The 22280-nt window shown below is 37.8% G+C and overlaps 4 protein-coding genes across 5 annotated transcripts; 2 read left to right on the top strand and 2 right to left on the bottom strand.

Moving 5' to 3' along the window:
• Positions 1–192: 192 nt before the first annotated feature.
• On the top strand, positions 193–3996 carry LOC120262425 (neutral/alkaline invertase 3, chloroplastic-like). The gene is given in 8 exon segments (XM_039270528.1): positions 193–322; positions 617–1356; positions 1699–1864; positions 2074–2087; positions 2089–2286; positions 2601–3094; positions 3187–3235; positions 3462–3996. Coding segments are annotated over 7 exon segments (1914 nt in total). The 5' UTR covers positions 193–322; positions 617–693; the 3' UTR covers positions 3792–3996.
• A 79-nt stretch (positions 3997–4075) lies between these two features.
• Positions 4076–8004, bottom strand: LOC120262424 (serine/threonine-protein kinase D6PK-like). Its single transcript, XM_039270527.1, has 3 exons — positions 7923–8004; positions 5554–7361; positions 4076–5150 (listed from the first exon to the last, which is right to left on the bottom strand). Exons 2-3 carry the CDS (start codon positions 7149–7151, stop codon positions 4292–4294), a joined length of 2457 nt encoding a protein of 818 aa, XP_039126461.1. The 5' UTR covers positions 7152–7361; positions 7923–8004; the 3' UTR covers positions 4076–4291.
• A 2117-nt stretch (positions 8005–10121) lies between these two features.
• Positions 10122–13929, bottom strand: LOC120261682 (probable xyloglucan 6-xylosyltransferase 5). 2 transcript variants are annotated; one of them, XR_005536624.1, is made up of 2 exons: positions 12319–13929; positions 10122–10454 (listed from the first exon to the last, which is right to left on the bottom strand). XR_005536624.1 is itself a non-coding variant. In XM_039269660.1 (1 exon), exon 1 carries the CDS (start codon positions 13717–13719, stop codon positions 12382–12384), a length of 1338 nt encoding a protein of 445 aa, XP_039125594.1. In that variant the 5' UTR covers positions 13720–13929; the 3' UTR covers positions 12142–12381. The 2 variants fall into 2 exon arrangements, 1 of the variants encoding a protein (XP_039125594.1); XM_039269660.1 differs by lacking the exon at positions 10122–10454 and having other exon boundaries at positions 12142–13929.
• A 3829-nt stretch (positions 13930–17758) lies between these two features.
• On the top strand, positions 17759–22078 carry LOC120261643 (monodehydroascorbate reductase 3, cytosolic). The gene is made up of 10 exons (XM_039269604.1): positions 17759–17926; positions 18251–18322; positions 19097–19148; positions 19561–19641; positions 19848–19966; positions 20404–20623; positions 20775–20893; positions 20972–21097; positions 21262–21402; positions 21522–22078. Exons 1-10 carry the CDS (start codon positions 17876–17878, stop codon positions 21843–21845), a joined length of 1305 nt encoding a protein of 434 aa, XP_039125538.1. The 5' UTR covers positions 17759–17875; the 3' UTR covers positions 21846–22078.
• The last annotated feature ends 202 nt before the right edge of the window (positions 22079–22280 follow it).

Below are 22280 nucleotides of genomic sequence, written 5' to 3' on the forward strand. Positions count from 1 at the left end.
TGAGAAATAGGCGTATTTAGGCGCAGTAATAATTAGTTGATTTTATTAGAAATCGGCGTGCAAAGACGAGTCGTGGCAAAAAGAAGCCGAAATGAAAGGCTCCAAAAATAAAATAAATAATTAAATAAATATATAAATATTTTTTCTTAGAAAAAAAATATAATAATTTTTACATTATTCATGAAACGAAGGTTCTTTCATGCTCCACGTCTCTCTCTCTCTCTATTTAGGGGAGCACGAGGAACCAGAGCTCCCATCCAAATCGTCTGAAATTTAGGTTTTTTCTCGTCCCATTTGATCGCGGAGACACACGAAGCCCGAGGTGAGATTTCCCCTCCGATTGCGCCATCTGTTTGTGTTTTGATCTTGTACTAAGATTACCGTAAATAGATTCATTAGGGTTTTGTTATTTCTGGTTGTAAATGTGAGATTGCCATCCCGAATGTTCCATTTTTGAATCTTGGATTAAAGTTGTGGGTTTAATTCGCCAAGATGTGATTTTGATTGTAATTTTTTTTTGGGTATGATTTTTAACTTGGCAAAGCGAAATTTTTGGTTTTGATACGTTGATGAAGGTTTTAGTTTGACTCACTTGCATTGGTGCTTCTCTGCTCAGGTCTCTGGATTTTAGAAGACGAGGAACATTGATTGAGTGTTGTTAGATCTTTTGATTTAATTGATTTTTGTATCACGATGGTGATTTCGGAGGTAGCCCTGCATGTTTTTTCTGGGGCGGTGCCTGGCCCTCGTTGTGATCTTTTAAACAGCAATTTACACTTCAGAGTACCAAGAAGAATCAATGCTATTTGTAGAAAGAAGCAGTTTTCTAATTCATTCAATGGATCATCGCACAATCGCATGTGGATTTATGGAATGCCATCTGATGATCTGTCTTTGCAATGTCATTGCCAAAAGGCTGAGGGTGTTGCTGGTGTAACCAGTGATGGTGGAAATGGGGCCTGGTTTAAGGATCCTGGCACCACAGTAAACCAGATTATTAGTGACACGAATGGCCAGAAAATTCTTGGTGTTGAGGAGCTTCAGCAGTCAAACAATGGGAAACCAGATGTGGGTGATAGTACTATGTCAGCTTCAGATGTAGCAGCTAGTCATGCCGCACGTAAGAAAAAGGGTAGTTCTATTGAGGATGAAGCATGGCGCCTTTTGCGGGATTCTGTGGTTTATTATTGTGGTAGTCCTGTTGGAACCATTGCTGCGAATGACCCTGCTGATTCCAGTGTTTTGAACTATGATCAAGTCTTCATTCGTGACTTCATACCTTCTGGCATTGCTTTCCTTTTAAAGGGGGAATATGATATTGTACGGAACTTCATTCTTTACACTCTTCAGCTTCAGGTAAACTTTGATTTCTGTTGCTTGTGTATGTTTTAGAATTTCTGTTTTGTTTTGACAGCATGAATAGTTTATCTGCCTGAGAAGCAATGCGGGTAGTGGTTAGGCTCTGATAGAGGCCATGTGTACTGAGATTTGGAACCTGATGGATCTTGAGTAGTTCTACAGTTGCAATTGCTTCTAAATGCTACATTTCCCCTCCGTTTGCTTGATCTTTTGGACTGAAATAGTTTATATCTCATTGAGTTTATATTTTCGAGTGTAGGTAAAGGTTACTTTCGATGCCTGGTGCATGCTTGTGGTTCCTGCTGTAAATTTTAATTTACTATTTTTTTATTCTGACAGAGCTGGGAGAAAACAATGGACTGCCATAGTCCTGGTCAAGGATTGATGCCTGCCAGCTTCAAGGTGCGAACTGTTCCACTTGATGGAGATGAATCAGCAACTGAAGAGGTCTTGGATCCTGACTTTGGAGAGGCTGCAATTGGCCGTGTTGCACCAGTTGATTCAGGTGAATAAAATCCACTAGTTTATAAGGCTTTTCCAGGTGAGGGAAGCATGATGTTTTATGAGGTCTTCCTGGTAGAAGTATTTGTAATTTGATTCTTACGCTTAAGTTACATTTCACTGGGATGAGCTTTCATTATTTTGATCTTTGCTTTCTTGGCCTGCAGTAGGCCCTTAATTTTGCTCCACTTTTAGTTTTACTGTACACTGCAGGATTGTGGTGGATTTATACTGTTAAGGGCATATGGGAAATGTTCTGGGGATCTTTCAGTTCAAGAGCGAATTGATGTGCAGACAGGGATTAAGATGATTTTAAGGCTTTGTCTGGCTGATGGCTTTGATATGTTTCCAACATTACTTGTGACAGATGGTTCTTGCATGATTGATCGTCGCATGGGTATTCATGGCCACCCTCTGGAAATCCAAGTAATCCTCATTCTAGAATTGTTTGCTGACATCTATATGTTGTTTCTCCCTTGTGAACACTTTAGGCTTCAGTTGATCAATTCTTTAGATTTCATTTAAAAAGTCACCAAGACGGGCATTGTCTATGCTACTTTATTGTCGCTTTTGGTTTTGCATAAATTAATTGAGCATCAGTAGGATTTGATTGGCTGTGAGTTGTCTCCATTAAAATGTGTATTTTTTTTCCCTTAAATAACAGCAAACTGTCATATAGTAAGTGATTTAAGAATCCTTAAATGAGTTAAAGCCCTGATGGAGCTTTTTACATTTTGCAGGCATTGTTTTATTCTGCTCTTCTATGTGCACGTGAAATGCTTGCTCCAGAGGATGGATCAGCCGATCTTATACGGGCACTGAATAACAGGTTAATAGCATTATCGTTTCATATTAGGGAGTATTACTGGGTCGACATGAGAAAATTGAATGAGATCTATCGATACAAAACAGAGGAGTATTCATATGATGCTGTGAACAAGTTCAATATCTACCCAGATCAGATTTCTCCATGGCTAGTTGAGTGGATGCCTAACAAAGGAGGTTATCTTATTGGTAATCTGCAGCCTGCTCACATGGATTTCCGTTTTTTTACTCTGGGAAATCTTTGGTCTGTTGTGAGCAGTTTGGCAACAACAAATCAATCTCATGCTATTTTGGATCTCATAGAGGCTAAGTGGTCTGATTTAGTGTCAGACATGCCTTTCAAGATTTGCTATCCTGCTCTTGAGGGTCAGGAGTGGAAGATCATTACTGGCAGTGATCCTAAGAACACGTTAAGTTTCCGTCTCTATTCTAAAGTTTTAGTTTCTTTAGTAATTCATCTTATCTATTATTGAACTTCCCTAGTCTTTGATTCTGGTGCAGGCCTTGGTCATACCACAATGGAGGTTCTTGGCCAACACTTCTCTGGCAGGTCAGCTTTGTTGTTTGCCTAAAATTATTTTATATGCTTTTTCCTGTTCCTCTATGATTCCATACGCAACGCCACATTTTTCATGGTTGTTGAGTTTTTTTTTTTAATATAAATATCTTTTAATCAAGGAATGTAAGATTTTTATCCCCATTTCTAGTCATCATTACTTTCCTACTGACTAAACATCTTTGGAAATGCTTGTGGATGTGTCTATGCACATGTGCAGCTTACGGTTGCTTGTATAAAGATGAATCGCCCAGAGATTGCTGCAAGAGCTATTGATGTTGCTGAGAAGCGGATAGCAGCAGATAAATGGCCGGAATATTATGACACAAAGAAAGCACGGTTCATCGGTAAACAGGCTCATCTCTACCAGACATGGTCCATTGCAGGTTACCTTGTGGCAAAGCAGTTGCTTGCCAATCCTGACGCTGCTAACATTCTATGGAATGAGGAGGATGTGGAGATCATCAACGCCTTGAATCTCATGGTGGACTCTTCCAACCCACGCAGCAAACGAGGTCGAAAAATTTTAAAGAAGACCTACATCGTTTGAAAGATATCATTTAGTTCCCAGTTCAATGTAAATATTCTGATCAAGACGCTGGTGTATTTGTTGTTTTACCTGGGGCTGTATATTTGTTCGCCTCTTGTTTAGTTATTTCCATTTGTTATATCTTGGATATCTGAACACAAGAATGTGCTTAAAATTGAATTCTTATATTGTTACCATCATCAATTAAAGTCAAAGACTTTGTTGATTTGGTGTGTGTTCCTATTGCCACAAAAAATGTGATATTTCAAGTGATACATTAGGAACATTTGAATTTGATCACAGAATTAAAACTGAGCTCCTGTGTTTCTTCTTTTGGGAGTCATATCCAAGTAAATTAAAGGGATACCCAGACATTGCTGTATTGCACATCATCTATAACCCGTAGATTATCAATTACAATGATATAGCTCAACACATACATACATACATAAAAGGCACAAGAGTAAACCAGACGATTATGAAGAAACCAGAGAAGACTGTTACAAGAAAAGGGCTTCATCTTAGAAAAGCTCAAACTCGACATCCTCTCCACTCAGCCCAAAATCAAGACACCTACTCTCCTTTTTCTTTCGCACCCTCACCGGAGTCCTCGGATCATGGAATTTCGGTGTCTCAGGTGGCGCACTAGATCGGATCAATGCCCAGTTAAGGCCTTCGAAAAATGGATGTTGCTTTATTTCAGCAGCACCTTTGACTGATCCCAGCCGCTCTGCAGGCTCCTTCACCAGTAGCCCCATGATCAAATCCTTGGCATTACCACTCACAGCGGGGCTCTCGGGGAACACCAAGCTTTGAGAAACCACGTTGGCCAGCGTCTCGTCATTTCCGGACCCCTTGAAAGGTGTCCTTCCAAACAGAAGCTCATATAGGAATATGCCATACGTCCACCAGTCTACAGCACTCCCATGTCCATCCCCTTTGATGATCTCAGGGGCTAGGTATTCATGAGTGCCAACAAAAGAGTTTGACCGAGCATCCGTAGGCTCGACAACTAACTGGAGAGACGGGCTGACCTGTATGGTTCGGTCAGATTTAGGCTTCCATGTCTTGGATTTCGTTGAAGAAACTATAGGAGTTGTGAAGCATGATGTCTGAACCCATGATGGCTCCATGCAAAGAGGGCTGATGCAGCTGGACTCAGAACATGGTCCTGATAGCTTCTTCAATGATTCTTGTGCACCAACTGATGAGGATCTGAGCAGCGTAGGATTTACTGTGCACCTGAGAGACAGATCAAAGTCGGAGAGCATAATGTGACCATCTTCTCGAACTAGAATGTTCTCAGGTTTAAGATCACGGTAGATGACACCTAACATATGCAGATACTCCAGTGCAAGCAGGACTTCTGCAACATAAAACCTGCAAAAAATGATTTCACACATTCATTCAGAGGTGGTGAGAGGGAAAACAAACAATGTAAATGCAGAAAAACGATGAGGCTCGCAAATTCTAAAACATATCTGATGATAATTGCTGCCACCAATTAAAAACTAGTGCATGATCTTCTTCCCAGTTATATGAATATTCAACTCAATCCAGAATCTGGGTTAATAACATAGTAAAGGATTGATGCGTTTCTAAGTAGGGCACTTGCATCAAACACTATTCAAGCATGTATGGCTGAAAAGCTTTGTATCATACATCATTAAAATACTCAAAAGGGCAAAAAATATGTTAGCTGAACACATCATAACCTAGAAGGAAATTGCTGGTTGGTACTATGTCTAATTCAAGTAACTAGTGTCTGTTAGAGTCCACCTACCTCGCTGCAAATTCAGAGAAACTCCTGCCAGGTTGCTTTTGTCTGAGGACATGCAAATCACCACCTGGACAATATTCCATAACCAAGCATGAGAGATTATCTGATGTAAAATGAGCGTATAGAGTTGGAAGAAATGGATGATCCAGCATTTGCAGTATGTCTCTTTCAGTTTGAGATCTCAGCATCTTCTTTCTGCTCATCAAGAACTCATTATCCATGACTTTAAGTGCAAAGAAGCACTCTGAACCAATCAGCTCAGCAAGATAAACAGTCCCGATGTCTCCACAACCAAGTCTTCTGTGGAGCTTAAAGTTCTTAAGCCCTAAGTTTCCATGTTCCTCGATGACATTGTGAATAGCCATCCATTTCACATCCTTCGACATGTGAGGCCTGCTGCTGTGACTGCAATACCCACTCTGATTACTGTCATCACTAATGCTAGCGCTGCTGCTGCAATCAGCCATGCTACTTTTTGAACTTTGGGAACATTCTCCCTTTTCTCTTGACCCTGAAAATCCACTCATTTTCAAACTGACAGGTCTGCTTCCATCAGAAACTTCTGGACTAAAATCAAGTTTGCTTGCATCTTTATCCTTCTTTCCCATACTACCAGATTCAACACCATTGGCAATACCAGCTGAAGGCAAAGGAAGTTCCGCCTGGCACTTTGGTTTGGCTTTATTAGAAATTATAGCTTTATCACCTTCACAGCATATGCTGGAATTTTCTAGTGTGGAAACTGGTCCAGGCTTCCCTTTCTTTCTAGAAAGGACCTTCTTCCCAAATGTTGGCTTTAATGATCGTGGATTAGTATTAGTTTTGCCAGATTCTACCAAGATATGGGAAAGAGATAGAGAACCTTTGGGATGTGTCTTCTTTTTGAGATTTTCTACTTTAGCTGAACCCCGTGTTTTGCTCACAATTTTCTTAGACATGGAAACACTTGTGCCCCGTATACCGGTCTTTATAGCACCTGCAGCATTTGTATTCTGAGCATGAGATGATTCCTTTTTATCTGATGATTCAACGTCATTCACTTCACATATTTCAGATGCTTTTCCAGATGAATTTATAACAATTTTCTCAGGATAAAATGACACTTCCACAGTTCCTTTCTCCTCATTTACTGGAACATCAGATTCACTCCCTTGAACAACGACAGAAGAATAAAGCTTTGTGATCATCCCAGCTTCCGAGACACCAGATAAACCAATTGGTTTTGACATTCTCTTGATAGCAGCCATCTCTGAGGCTTGAGAAATACATAGTCTTCTCAGTGCCTGCTTTAATGTGACAGATTCAGATGCCCCTGTGCCAGATGCTTGACATGCACCAACTTTCATTGGCTTTTTCATCCTACTCTCTTGAAGCAAGTCCACTCCTGTCCGAGAAGGAGCCAAAACCCTTTTTGTAGTTTTGAGATCAATAGCTTCAATGAGCCGGCTGAGGTCATTTTCCACAGGATAAACATATGCCTTGCCATCTCTTTGAACCGCTTTTGGCTTAAACCCAGGCAAACAAGATCCATTAGAAGAATGAACCAGGTCTAAATCTTCATTTGCCTCAACAATCTCTGAAGTGCCACGAGATGAATTCATTTCTAAGGACGAATTCACCAGCCACCTTACTGGATTTACCACCACATCAAGTAAAGCTATAAAATGCCTAACCCACCTCTAAAACAAGACCATCATAAGGCAATGGATCACAAAAACACAAACAATGGAACCCCAAATTTCCTCTAGCATAATAGTTGATGGATTTGCAGTACCTGCATTCTACCAGATCAGCACCAACCATTCAAAATCCTGCAAAGCAATCACAACAGGTCAGCACAAACACACAATGAATCATTTCCATTAACACAGAATGCTTCATTTAAACTCAACAAGGAGATGCAACTGATGGATTTCACATGATAGTGATAGTTGGTGAGCCACTTTGATTTTTCTTGACACAAAAGCGTCACCAAAGTCACTAACTTTACTAATAAAACTGACATCAAAAACAAGAAAAGAAATTGTAAAAAGGAAAAACAAAACAAAATCAGTCTTGAATAAAAAAAAACAACCAATTAACAAAACATAGAACATGCTAACTAGATCAATGATGGTCCCCAACTTTATGCCAGATTTCATGAGTTAAATACAAGAAAAAAGACATAAATTCCCTTAAAATAACATACTAAGAATCAAACACCTTCGCAAAACGATTCTCACAAACAAGCCAAGCACTGCATCAATCAACCAACTCAAAAGATTCAAACACTAAAAAAAAGAAAAACATATCAATAAAAATCACAAGAGAAAACATAAAAAATCATACTAAAATTCATAGAATCAAATGGCAAAACGATATAGAATCGATACCGGAGAAAAGGCGAGGATTGCGATCCTGATCGAAGACCGGGTCGATAGAAAAGATTAGGGTTCCAAGAACACTGCTTCCAGTTCCAAATATCGTGTAGTTCATTACTAGATGGGGGACCCGCCATGTTTATATATTGTTTTAAATTGGGTTTGAACTTGATGATAAATTACAAAAGTACCATCAATTAAGAGGATCATGTATTAAGACCCAAATGGTCAGTCATTACTTGGGACCCCACCAAACTTTCTCTCAAATTGGGTTTGAATGTTGAGGTGAATTACAAATATGCCATTAGTTAAGATGATCATGTAGTTCATGGAGTGGGCGCTCATGTCAAGGCTCAAGAGTAGATAACTATTTGTGATCTTGTGGTCCAATGTAAAGATGAGTTTAAACCACTTTTAATCTCTTTAAATCATGTGTCATTGTTGTTGGTTTTTTTTTTTTCCATTTTGGCCTTAATTAAACAATAATGGTATTGATGTACAGTAAAAAAAATACATAATGAAATACAGGTCATTAGATCATTCACTCCAGCAGTCCAAACTTCTTTTTGTTTTTGAGAAAAGTGGATAAATCATAAACTTATTAAACATCCAAACTCATTCACACTCCTAAAAAAAATTTTATAAAAGCATCGATACTCTCTCACCGCATACAGTCACCTTGTACAAGATTTTGGTCCCATGTTATTTTTTTCTTCATAATATTACGTGTCTGTCTCTTTCTATTTTTTTTTTTCTTTTTTTACGCATCCTGGAATTACGTTTCGCTATATATATATACATACATATGGTGGATTTGAAGTAGTCATTCATTTTATACTAGGCATTGGTTATAATTTTGATTAATAAAATTTAAATTTAAATAGAAGCTCCAGAGTCAAAAAGCTGCCTTGTGTACTTAGATTCACCTGCCTGCTATTGTGCTCCTCCCTCTTGCTAAAAAGAAAAAGAGAGATGGAACAGGGGGGAACAAGCACAAGCTTTATGTCTCCCTGGACAATACTTTTTACTTATTTATTTTCAGGGTGACAAATTCCCAAGTTTTCAGTTTTTGAATACTTTTGCCTCCAAGTTCTGATCTCCATAATTTCCTTTAGATAGGGTGGTTTTTTAAGTAAATCTATGAAAGAATAGGGGTTCAATGTGTTACCAAACTAGAAATAATTGAATAATGGCTGGTGCGGCAATATGATGTCTGCTCTATGTCCATGCTATGGGAGACTAATGAGAAAGACCATGCCAACTGAGATATTAAATATACCAAAATTAGCATAACAACAAGCCCTTGCCTTCCATTTTGACTTGAAAAAGGGGTGGGTGGCCATGCCTTAAGCTACAAGGTCTAAAAAGTGATGCTATTTTATATTAAAACTCTAGATAATAAATGATACATATTCTGGATTAAGAAAGGATATAAAGTACGCAATGAGATACAGTGGTATTCTTCTTGCATGTGCTTGTCACTAGCTCCTAAAAAGTGGTATTCCATCCTTTTCTTTTGTTTATAAAATTTACAGCAATTCATAATATATACACATAAAAACATCTTAGTGTCAACAGATATGAAGATTTTTATAGCAAAACTATCACTTCAATACATAGGACCCAAAAAAAAGAAGGGAACAACTGATAGAAATCATTAAAGATGGTTAAAACTTGATTCAATTTGAAGGCAACTTCTGGCATGTTGGGTTGGACCCACAAACAGATAAGACATCTGGAGAATTATAAACAGGCATAACAGAAAAATAAATAAATAAATGATATAAAGGATAAGGCATTACAGATTAATCTGAGCTTCAATTCATTGCCTTAAGATATTTTCTTGATTTATTTTCCACCTTGTTCTCTTTGCATTTCCTAGCTGTTCTTTAGATAAATGAAAGATAATATCAAATGAAAAGAAAGACAAATTTATGCGCTCACTTTAATATGATTCAAAACATAATGTACTCATTACAAAGACATTCATCTTTTGATATAGCAATCATTCATACTGTTGTTTCCTGAACTTGGTTTGCCAGAAAGGCTGCTGTCTGAAATGATTGAGAGACAGACTCAGGTTAGATCAACCTAGTGTTACACAAATATAGACTCAAAAAGAGTAATGTAGGCCAAACAATTGTCAACAACACATGTATATTAAATAGAAATAGATAAGAGTTCACAGAAGTTTTCAGATGGGGTTATCAGAGAGGCCTCAATCAACAACAGTCATGAGGTAGCATGTGCAATTAAAAGAATTGCCCCATCTGATTAAACACATCAAAGATAGACATCAAACTTTGAGATTATAATGATAATGAACTTTCAAGAGCAGACAAATTAAATAATAATAATAAAAAGAAGAAATATCTGAGAGATTGATGTATTCTTGGCATGATATACTGAGTCAAAGTTTCAGGTTCCACAGCTTCACAGGGAAAAGTTCTCCAATCTCCAGCAGCTTCTTCCTGACTTCAGTAATCCTTTTTCTTTTCTTTGTTTTTCTTTTCCAGTTTAGTAGGATGATCATTGTGAATCAACCTGTTAAACAGACTGATCTCTAATCAAAGATAAGAGGTATAGTTACTGATGAATTATTTCAACAACAATTGATTCCAAAGCACAGTATCTGAAAAATCACAATAAATAACAAGCATAGCACAAATGATAGTAGATAGGCTGTACAATTTATCTGCAGCTATTGGAGGTCAGCCATTGCCAAAAGTCTGAAAAATCTCAATAAAATTTCTCAGCACCCATTCATTTATCAGACAACACTTTTAATCAGCTCCGGCATATCATTTGGACAAGCCTATGCTGAGCACTAGTTGTGAGCCTCACCAACCTCTTGTGTAAAGCCCTATATTCTTTGCTGTAAATTGTCAAAAATTCAAAAGCGGTTTCCCATACTTTAATCGACTTTTACAATCAGAAGGTTTTATCTCCATAATGATTGACCTCCAACATTATCATCATCACTGGGATACCCATACCTTTTTCGTGTTTGTGATTGCATGCGAGAGAACAAGAGAGAAGTGGAACTCAAATACTGACATACTGTTAGTAATAAAAAACACTTCATAGCTATTCACCAGGGCTATCAATGCTGGCCCTTTCACAAGTATGCAGGATCCAATTAATGTCACAAGTAAAAAGTGAAACTCTGCAATATACATGGATCTGTCCAGATAGAGTTGTTGAAGCCTTCACTATCAATTTAGTTGAATCATGCGGCCATCTCATTAAAATTCAGGGGATGACCAGAAAGGGACTAGTCCAATCTCACTCTACAGCAGGTACAAGATATCCCCTCTGCATCTATCGATGCCATTATAAAGAAATAAAAACCTGGATGTCAAAAAATGGAACTACAGTGATAATTCTAATGTAGGAATTTCTAGGACTCATAGCTCAATGGTTTCGTTTAACTTTCCATGCAAACGTATTATGACAATTTTCAAATCTCCTAAGAATGTGATCTAGTTCATGAATGGTCCCATAAGAAATCTACGTAGAAAAGGCAGAAATCCCTTCATCATAAATCAAAAACATCATCTCATGAAGAGGTCCGCACTTTGCTCAATCTAAAACAGAGCAAGAGAAGCACCAGCCACCAGGTCACACGGAGAAACCAACTTTTATTTTGAAATGCGCACACTGCCCCATAAGTCATTTAGTGGAACTAAACAATGGCCTAACATGTGAACAGGTTAAGGGAACATCCAGGACACACAAGATCGAGTCACAAGCAGTCACATACAGATTTTCTCAAATGAAAGTTAGCAAGCCATCTAGAGCATTATATACTTTAGAATTTCAATGACCAAAAATGCTAAAATGATGAACTGAACCTCAGGGCCCTGATTAAACTAGCAGTAAGCAAACAATTTTTACCTGAAAGTTTCTATTGGAGGAGATCTTAACCAAGGGAACTTTTACGAACTCTTTCACAACAATGTTCACTTAGATTAGCAAATAATCAAGATTCGATTCAAGTTTTACAAGTCAGGCAATTTACACCACAAACACTAGATTATCAGAATTTGGACATTATATGCCAATAAGAATTGAAACTGGAAGACAACACATCCAATCCATTCACTAACAACAAATTCAACATTAAACTTATAAAAAAAACAACGGGGCATATAGTGAGTTTTCAAGTAAAACATGTTTAACATCAGTTTAATTGCTCTAGGAACATAAAATATTCAAAAAGGAACATATGGAGACAGCATAAAAGAATTTCATTGGTTTTCTTTGTTTTGCTTCAACAAGTGATTTCACATACATATAAGTAAGACAGACAGACATCCATTACCTCTACCAAAAAGTTGAGATGCAAATATTAAAGCTACATAACTTATTAAATCAACATCCTATGACACAATGATTTTTCATATACCTGATGACTTTTAAGGGGGCCATCAGAACATGAGGGTTGGGGACGGCAGTTGTGCAGCTCCTTTCATTGGCTGACTATCCTAGCTTGTGGATTCAGCTTATCCAAGACCTCCAGTGGAGATGCAGTCTCATTCCTAATCCTCTTGATCTTAGGGCTAGCAAGTCCCTTATGAGTGAATCCATACAGCCTGAGCACCTGATTGTCAGCGAAATTGAAGGCCCTCTCCATGCTACTCAAGCACCTCTCCACTGGATAATCTCCATAGCTCCCACAAGGCTTGCAACCTACGAAATGCGTCACAAAAGGCCACCTTTCGTCACCGAGCCCTGGGTGATACTTGTCCATCATCTCTTCATACTTGTCTACAAGGCCAGCCCAATACCCGTGGAGATAGTAAGAATTCTCAATGAACACCTTATCGCCCCACTTCTCCTGCTGCGACAAGAGAAGGTAGATGAGCGCCGACTGGTCATCGGCCTCAAACGCCGGCCGGCCTTTGAGAGCTGCCGTGAGGATCCGGCCAGCCTCATCCCGAATCGGACCTTTGGGTCCCATCGGAGCCCAGGCATCAAGGAGGTCGAGCGACCATTGGCAGTTTCTCAACAAGAAACTTCCCGTGTTGAGCCCAATCCAGGAATGCTGATCGAAAATGAGATCCGGATAGCCATGGACGACCAGATTGTGGGAATTGTACTTTGAGAGCGGGATCTCAAAGGCCATGTCGGTGAAGAGCGCATCGCTGTCCATCCACCAGATCCACTCGATCTCTGGATGGGAAATCATCAGACGCCGGATCAGCGGCAGTTTTGCCCAGTACCCGGCGAGCTCCTTGTCGAGATGCGCCATGTTATGCACAATCTCGATGCCGTGGAGACGACAGTAATCGATCTTGTTCTTCATTCCTTTGAGCAAGTAGTGGTCTCCAATCGCGTTGTCACAGGGATTGGGCGGGGATCCGGTGACGAGGAGCATCCGAGGCTTCCCGCCGGAGATCCGGGAAGGGAATCCCGGGTTACTCGCCAGCCACATGGCCCGCTTCTCATCCCAATCGGAGATCTTAGGGCCGAGGGTGTAGTTCTCAGCGCGGAGAACGGTTGAGTTAAGAGCAACGGTGGAGTTAGAGCCTCCAACGATCATCTCGTCATCAGGGTCGGAGTCGGAGCGGATCTCGCGGATGATCCGCTCAATATCTTCAATGACGCGAGTATCAGCGTCGGAAGGAGAGCCACCGAGGTTGCCGACGCCGATGGTGCCACGGAGTACGAGAATGGTGACGAGACCACAGAGAATGGTGATCTTAAGGTTGTTGAAAGTTTTCTGAAGCTGTCGGCCGCGGGGGATGCGGGATCGGGAGGTCGGGAGGCTACGAGAGGGCTTCAACCCCAAAGAATCGTGCGCCATCGCCGATACTGCTCACCGCTTACGGGGAGGGAAGACGAGGAGGAGGAGGAGGGGCTTCGATTCCGGCCTTTGTATCTAGAGTTGCGCCGCCTGGCCTTGAGAATGAATGCTGATGGGGTTACGCGCGCGAGAACGCGATGTTGGGGCTTATGATGTCGACTTTAAGATTCGAAACCCCGAAAAACGCGGTACTAATGAGCTGGATCCATCCGCCCATGTCTGGAACCCGTTCACTTGACTTGGGTGAGTTACCTTTCTTTTATTATAAAATATAAACTTTTTCCGGATCTACCTCTGATTGCTTCGCACGTCATGTCTAAAATCCAATTATTTATAAAAAAACAACAATAATTTAAATTTTTAAATAAATACAAGAGCCAACAAGTTACATTCATCTCTCTGGATCCCACCTAAAATTATAACAACTATTACATGAAATTGATTTATATAACAATAGCCTTACCGTCCAGAGACTAGACCTGAGTTTAAACAATCGGGATTCTCTTAGCGCGCCACATGACCCAACCTCTAACATGCCGGCCCCATTCGCTTTATACCCTCCAGAATTCCAGGCAGCCTATAAATACAATCATCCCAAGCTCGATCGCAGCCATGGCTAACAACATCCTTAATTGATGCATGACCCAACAAGCATTAGTTTCCGGTCTTCTAATCGATCTTGATCCTCCTCCTCCTTGAGCACCACAACAAAATCCACCGGCTCATATATATATATATATATATATATATATATGTATATATAGCGTCTTAATCCATGCCGATCACATCATGCTTAGTTTTTTTTTCCTAATTTTAGAACTATAGAATACACTGATTTTAGCCTATTATATTATAACACGTATCTGATGTGATGTTATTATATTTTTTTTATTGTGATTTTGGACACTTGTTAAGTACATGCGTGAGTTACACCCCCTGCTCACATTATCACTGACCATGCAGAACCCATAAACTCTCCTCCTCGTCGTGCATCATTCGGTCTCATGCCTTCACTCCAAGTGCGCATGCATCTCGTGGAGCGCCAGAGCTCTAGTTCATGGCCGAGCTTGTCGACCTTCATTCGTAGCCACATAATTACGAGTACTTGGCCCCAGAGATTTTGTCTCCAGTGACTGAGCTTGTCACTCCATTCAAGGGAACTGAAAACGGACCAACTTTAACCAAGTGCCTTGGAGTTCCCATATATAGGAGCCATTGGTCCCCATCGCTCATAAAAGGACTAATTGCTGGGTTTTAGGCTTTTAGCCAAGGACCAGACTAAGCGGTTGGGTTCCACGGCTATGAAACGCCAAAGCCTTCTTTTGCTCTTTCTAAGTCAACTGGCCTTTGCTTAGATGTGCTACCCTGACGTACATGCCACCTGCATTTAGCGTCAGTCCCAATCTCGATGTGTCGGATGATCACACCTTAGCTCATGATATTAGTGACGGTGACCACTTCATGGTGTACTATTTTCTCTAAAAATATAAGATAAAGCTTTATATAAAGTGTAATTTATGTGAAGTCTTCTTCTCGTGAAAATAATTCCTCTCGTGCATGCTTGAATTGTTTTAAATTAAACAAAACAGACTATCCAATTAAAATTTTAGTCCATTTTTAGAATTAAAGTATTTACTTACCATCTACTCGCAAAAGGACCCATAGTACTATAATTGGCGGCTAATTGATTAAAATATTATAAATTTTTTTAATTATTTTTCTAAATTACGTCATTTCCGTAATTATTTACTTAAAATGAACATTTTATATTTTTTTATTATTTTTTTAAAAATTAATGGTCCCCATTGTATTTTTTTCATTATTTTATTAATATTAAGTTTTTATTTTTTAAAAAACTGTGGGTCCGGGTAGTTTTTTAAATTAGAAAAAATTTACATATGAGCCATTATAATTTTTATTAATTTTTTTTTATAATTTATTTTTTCTCACTTCTACTATGTTATTTCTACTTTCACTAATTATAACCCACTATTAATGATTTAAATAAATAATTTTAATATTTTTTCATAATAAGATAAATTATTGGAATGAGTATGATGGCGTACTTACTCCCATTTACGTAGAGTCGTTTGGATGAAATTGATCTTAGTCATCCATTTGTTAGTGGAGGCTATATAAACCTCCAAGTTCCTTTTCTAAAACACATAAGTATTTTTATAAGAAAAAAAATTATCAATATAGAAAAGCTTTCTTTAAAAAAATTTTCATTGTAGTTTTTTTATTTTCTTGCAAAGTTATTTTATTTTTTTTAAAATTAAATCTAGCAAAATTTATATTTTTGTCATAGTGAACAAAGGAGACAACCTTGGGGGAGAGGAATCATCGACTAAGGGCCACAGGGACTCTTGACGAAAGAACAAGCTTCCACTAAGGTTGTTTGTAGTGAAAGTAAAAATAACATAGTAGAAAGTAAAAAAATATATAAATTATAAGAAAAATTAATGAAAATTATAAGGGCTTGGATATAAATTTTTTTAAATTTAAAAAACCAATAATTTTTTTTAATTTAAAAAACCAATAGGACCCACAGTTTTTTTAAAAAAATAAGAAATTAACATTAAAAAAATAATGTGGCCTCTGTAATTAAAAAAAATTAAATATTTAAAAAAATATAGTGGAACCGTTAATTAAAAAAATAAAAAAATATAAAATGCGTATTTCCAAAAATACGTAATTTGAGAAATAATTAAAAAAATTGCAATATTTTAATCAATTAGCCACAATTGGCTTACTCATGATAGGCATTTTAAGATCTTGGTGTTGGGATAAACTTGACAATTTTTCTATCAAATCCTTCTACAATTTTTTGAATGACCGTGCCTTGAGATGGCCTCTCGGCAAAATACTTTGGAAAAGGAGAATGTTTTCTAAAAATAAATATTTTCTTTTGGCTTGTCTCAGACAAGAAGATTATAATTTTAGGATATTTTTGGCAAAAGTGTGGATTCAGTAGAATTTCAACGACTACTTGCATACTATGCCATACAACAATAGAAAACTGGGGATCACATATTTCTCAATTGCCCTTTCACCTTTAGTATTTGGGCTCATTAATGTGCTCTTTTTCAATGCCCTCACATTTCCTCTTCACCTTTCAAGGAGATGTGGGCCCCTTAGATGTACAATTGTGTCTTCACTCCTAAAGCCCATAGGGAAATATCCTTCTTCATGCGATTTGTTGGACTATCCGGATCCAAATTAATAATTACAATTTTTTTTTTATTTTTTGCAAAACATTAGCGCATCCTTCAATTATTTGTAAAATTGACTATATACTTATTACTTGGATAAATGTAACTATAAAAAAAGTTACATTTAAAGAGTCACTTCCAGCGATTAAGTGGAGTCTCAACTTTGTAAAATCTTTGCTTCCTACACCTAGAGAACATACCATTACCATCTCACAAAGTAACCTTCAGGATTCAGTCACCTAATAGCGTTTACATGCAGTATTTGTACTCCCGGTATAATCCTCCTACGTCTCATCTCTAGTAGACATGATTTTTTTTTTCTTTGCACTATTTTTTTTCTTTGTTTTTGCATTTGTTAATTTTGTGTAGTCTTTTTTAAATAAATTATAGTTTATTTATTTTTATATTATTTATTTATATATAAACGGGTCACTAACTTGGATTTTTTTTATTGATTTCATACATTTATTAAATTGTTTCCCCCACACACCCACCACAATAATTCTGAATATGATCAAAGCAATGACGAGAAGAAACGGTCAAGATCTGACGATTACGATAGGTACATAACACGTGGACGCGATTTAATTCTCTATATAAAGCAAAGATTCCTTACACACACTCAAAATAGTAGGTCAAGATTTTGGATAACATTTATTTATTTTAGAATACCGTCGTGGCAATTTTGTCATCAACGGAGAATAATCGGCATAGTCCACCACGTGGCAAAATCTTAATGGTCCAGTCACTTGTCCCTGATTAATCTAATGGCCGGCCATTGCCCATTGGCGGGCTTGTCCTATAATTATTAATTAATGGCCCTTTTTGCGCCACTTCACCAATCCCACCAAACTGTATTCCCATTCGTTGCGCTTGGTCGAGAAGCCGCCTTCTCGTTTTCTCTCTTCTCTGGAGATTAGGTTTTCTTCGATCGAGATCGTTCCATGGCGGAGAAGCACTTCAAGTACGTGATCCTCGGCGGCGGTGTCGCAGCTGTGAGCCTCTTTCTCTCATTTTCGCTTCCTGTGTTTCCTATCGGTTTCATTTCTCTTGATTTCCTCGCCGTGGTATCATCGGATCGGTCCTTTTTGGTCGAATTTATTGTGTGGGTTGATTTTGACCTTTTGTTGCTGATCTGATTCTTCCTTTTGCCTTGTTTTCGTTGGATCGCTCTCGTTTTTAGTTCTGATGGTTTGATTGTTTTTCTGTGAACCCGATTTTGGTAGGGTTTTCTTTTTGGTTAAAAAGGTTTGGTGGTAATTCTTGTTTGTTCTTTGAGTGCTTAATATTGAGGTTTATTTTTTACCATTGTTGGACAGGGATATGCTGCGAGGGAGTTTGCGAAACTTGGAGTGAATCCGGGAGAGCTTGCTGTTATTTCCAAGGAAGCGGTATGCATTTCTTGGCTTATTGTTACCTCTGTCTGATTATGTAGTGGTTGTTTTGATGGATTTAAAGGAGTTTATGTATTAAAGGAATCCTTGCATATTAAAGGCCAGTTCTTGAATTAAAGTGCTCATATAATGGAAATGAGATGGTTATATGTGCTTGTTTGGTTTGAGTGAGGTTGAACAAATGCATAGTGGTTTTTTTTTTATTATTATTATTGTTCTAGTTCTGGTTGTAGGTTTGTTTTTGGGCGAATTGTGAAATAATCATGTAATTTCATCTTGTGACAAAGTTTTCAATTTAGTTTTCTTATATGGTTTATTGTTTTTGAACAGAAGATATCATCTCTGATATTAACTGACTGCCCATTGAATTGTGTTACCGCTTAAAATCATATGCAACAAAAATTGTAGATATTTTAACACAACTTTGACTATCTTGTTCTTTTGTTGTTAGATCCAATTCTTTTTAACACAATTTATTAAATTGCATTCAAAGAAAAGTTTGTTTAGGTTCCTGGTAACTCTTATAATTTTTTGGTTGCCCAGACCTTTCCTATGACTATTTTGAGCTTTAACCAATCCTGATTTAATGGAACTGGCTTATAAGGTTTGTACCCCACAAATTTATTGTTTTAAGCTTTATCCAATCTAAATGGGATCACATTTAAGGATTTCTAGTTTTGCTTCTTTTTTCTTCGACACTATCTGTTAGTTTCACTGCTCCTATTTTAACCACTTGTTAATATTTTACTGATATTTTTGTCTATGTTTCAGGTTGCCCCATATGAGCGTCCAGCGCTAAGCAAGGGTTACCTTTTTCCACAGGGTAAGTGATGCAATTCCATGACATAACTGTGCATTCTTTTATATATTTACACACTATGCCATAGTTCGAGGCATTTTGTGTTTTGCTATGTGCATAATGCTACAATTTCTCTTGCATATGTATTCAAGTTTCAATTTAGATTCAGAGTAACTCTTGTTTTATAAAAGTGACCTCTGAAGACAAAATGATATATGATTATTTGAGAATTCTTTCTTTCCTTTTTTTTTTCCTAGTCAATTTCTAGACATCACTTAAAGACCTTTGACATTATTTGGATGAGAAATACTGCTTAGTGTGGTTCCATGTCCTTGTATTTTTGTTGTGGCAAAAATAGGTATTTATGCCTATAAAAATTTTTACTGATCAATCCTTACGATACTAATGCTAACGACAACATATTTCTAAGTTGCAGGGGCTGCAAGACTCCCAGGGTTTCATGTGTGTGTTGGCAGTGGTGGTGAGAGGCTGCCTCCTGAATGGTATACCCAACAAGGTGAACCTTATTTGAGAAATAAAATCAATTTCTTTTTTTAAGCTATTAGTTTCATATTCACCTGGCATTCTTGAGATATGTTTGTATTTTTGTTTAGAATTTGTTTGAGGCAAAGTAATTCAGGTTTCACTTAGAAATTATTTGTGGCAAGGTAAGATGGAGTATTGAATATCCCTAATATCTTCACTTGCATTGTGCTCCTGCAGGCATAGAGCTTGTACTCAGTACTGAAATTGTTAAAGCTGATATTGCATCAAAAAGCCTCACAAGCGCATCTGGTGACATCTTCACTTATGATGTTTTGATTGTTGCTACTGGTTCCACGGTACTTTGAAGATCTGTTTACTTTTTGTCCAGCTTTTAGAGTAGACTTTATTCAAGTGGATCAATTTGAAAATTTCTAATTTTAGGTTTTCCTGTGTGCACATTAATATTAGCTCAAATCAATATCATGTGAATTACACTGCTCTGGAATGGAAAAATTCATATTTATTATAATGATAAAGTATGACTTGATTCTATTTTATGTTTTGGTATGGTGCCACCAGTCCAAAGTGCATTATATGTAATTCTTGGCTCATTAAATTTTTTTAGCGATTAAAAAGTGCTGATTTTGCTATATAATTTTGATCAAATTTCATTATAGTAAATAATAGCTTACAGAGATTAACAATCCCGATCTTCAACATATCATTAGTTTTCAGATATTAACTTTGAGATGAATTTCTCTTCTCATTTTCTGACGTACATGGTACATTGCAGGTTATAAAGCTATCTGACTTTGGTGTTGAAGGAGCTAATGCCAATAACATTTTTTATCTGAGGGAGATTGATGATGCTGATAAACTTGTAGCGGCTATTCAGGCAAAGAAGAATGGGAAGGCAGTGATTGTAGGAGGAGGATATATTGGTCTTGAGCTTAGTGCGGTTTTGAAATTGAACGATTATGATATCACTATGGTGTACCCTGAGCCTTGGTGCAGTATGTTATACTTCTTTTTCTCTGAATTATGATTTTTAATTCATTTTGGATTTGTAACTTATTTTGTTATCTAGCTGAATTTGCGTTTCATCTTTTTTTTTTCTCTTTTTTTTTAAATAAGTTTCCTGACTTGTTCATCTCCCTTTTGCAGTGCCACGGCTGTTTACCTCTGGAATTGCTGCCTTCTATGAGGGATTTTATGCAAACAAGGGTATCAAAATAGTTAAGGGGACTGTGGCTGTTGGATTTGATTCTGATTCAAAGGGGGATGTAAGTTATAAAACTGAGAATATTCTCCAAACATAAATCGCTTTTGCTTCATTTTGACTTGCGGCTTGCATCAAGCAGGTGACAGCAGTAAAATTGAAGGATGGCAGAATCCTAGATGCTGACATTGTTGTGGTTGGTGTTGGTGGAAGACCTTTGACAACCCTCGTTAAAGGCCAACTTGTGGAGGAGAAAGGTGGAATTAAGGTCTGATAATGTTTACATTTTTCTATTTATTTATATATACCCATTGGCCAAACAACAGTAACTTGGTGAGATGAGTCCCGTTTCTTGTTGTTTGGAAAATTATAACTCAAAAGCATATCATAGCATTTCATATGTAAAGATTTCTTCTTGCCATTGGTTTCCAGACTGACGCTTTCTTCGAGACAAGCGTTCCTGGAGTTTATGCAGTGGGAGATGTGGCCACCTTCCCTCTGAAGTTGTATAATGAGTTGAGGAGGGTAGAGCATGTTGACCATGCCAGGAAATCTGCTGAGCAAGCTGTTAAGGTACTTCTTACTGAATAGTTAACGACGTTTTATTGTTTTTCGCTTTTGCTTCAATCAACTATTATACTCCATGTCTATCTCTATTCGACCTTGCCTGAACTTTTGTCTTCAATATTCAGGCAATCAAGGCAAAGGAAGGAGGCCAAACAATCGAGGAATATGACTATCTTCCATTCTTCTATTCACGCGCCTTCGATTTATCATGGCAGTTCTACGGGGATAATGTTGGTGATACTGTTCTTTTTGGTGACAATAATCCAGAATCTCCGAAACCCAAGTTTGGCTCTTACTGGGTCAAGGATGGGAAGGTGGTTGGAGCATTCCTGGAATCTGGTACGCCGGAAGAGAACAAGGCCATAGGCAAGGTGGCACGGGACCAACCACCAGTGGAAGACCTTGAACAACTAAAGAATGAAGGGCTTGCGTTTGCATCTAAGATCTAATTTACTGCTTGAAATCTTTAGTGAGAAGAAATATCGGTTAAGTTTATGCCTCTGCCCTGCTTTGCTTTGCGTAGATCCTATTTGTGATTCTGATTGTTTCTTTTTATCTGAAAAATTTGTGTATGTTGAAATTGGTCATAGCAAGTACATGAACTTTTGCCAGACCGGACTAATATTTAACAATTTTTTGTTTATAGAACTTCATTGTGATAAATAAATGATTTTGTTTTCCAGTTTTATAACCAATGGATGTCTTTAGTAAGTTAACTGACGCCGAGATGGCAAATGAAGTCAGACCTATCCACTGGCAGCAAGGGATATATCAGTGTTCTTTTCTTGTGATTTTATGAGAAATGTACTGATTAAGTTCTCTTGAAAGTTTGAAGGGGTTAAATAAGGCATGAGTCTGCCGGGCACTTGTTGTGGCATTGCTCC

This window comes from Dioscorea cayenensis, chromosome 5 (genome assembly GCF_009730915.1).
Source record: "Dioscorea cayenensis subsp. rotundata cultivar TDr96_F1 chromosome 5, TDr96_F1_v2_PseudoChromosome.rev07_lg8_w22 25.fasta, whole genome shotgun sequence".
Taxonomy (NCBI): Eukaryota; Viridiplantae; Streptophyta; class Magnoliopsida; order Dioscoreales; family Dioscoreaceae; genus Dioscorea; species Dioscorea cayenensis.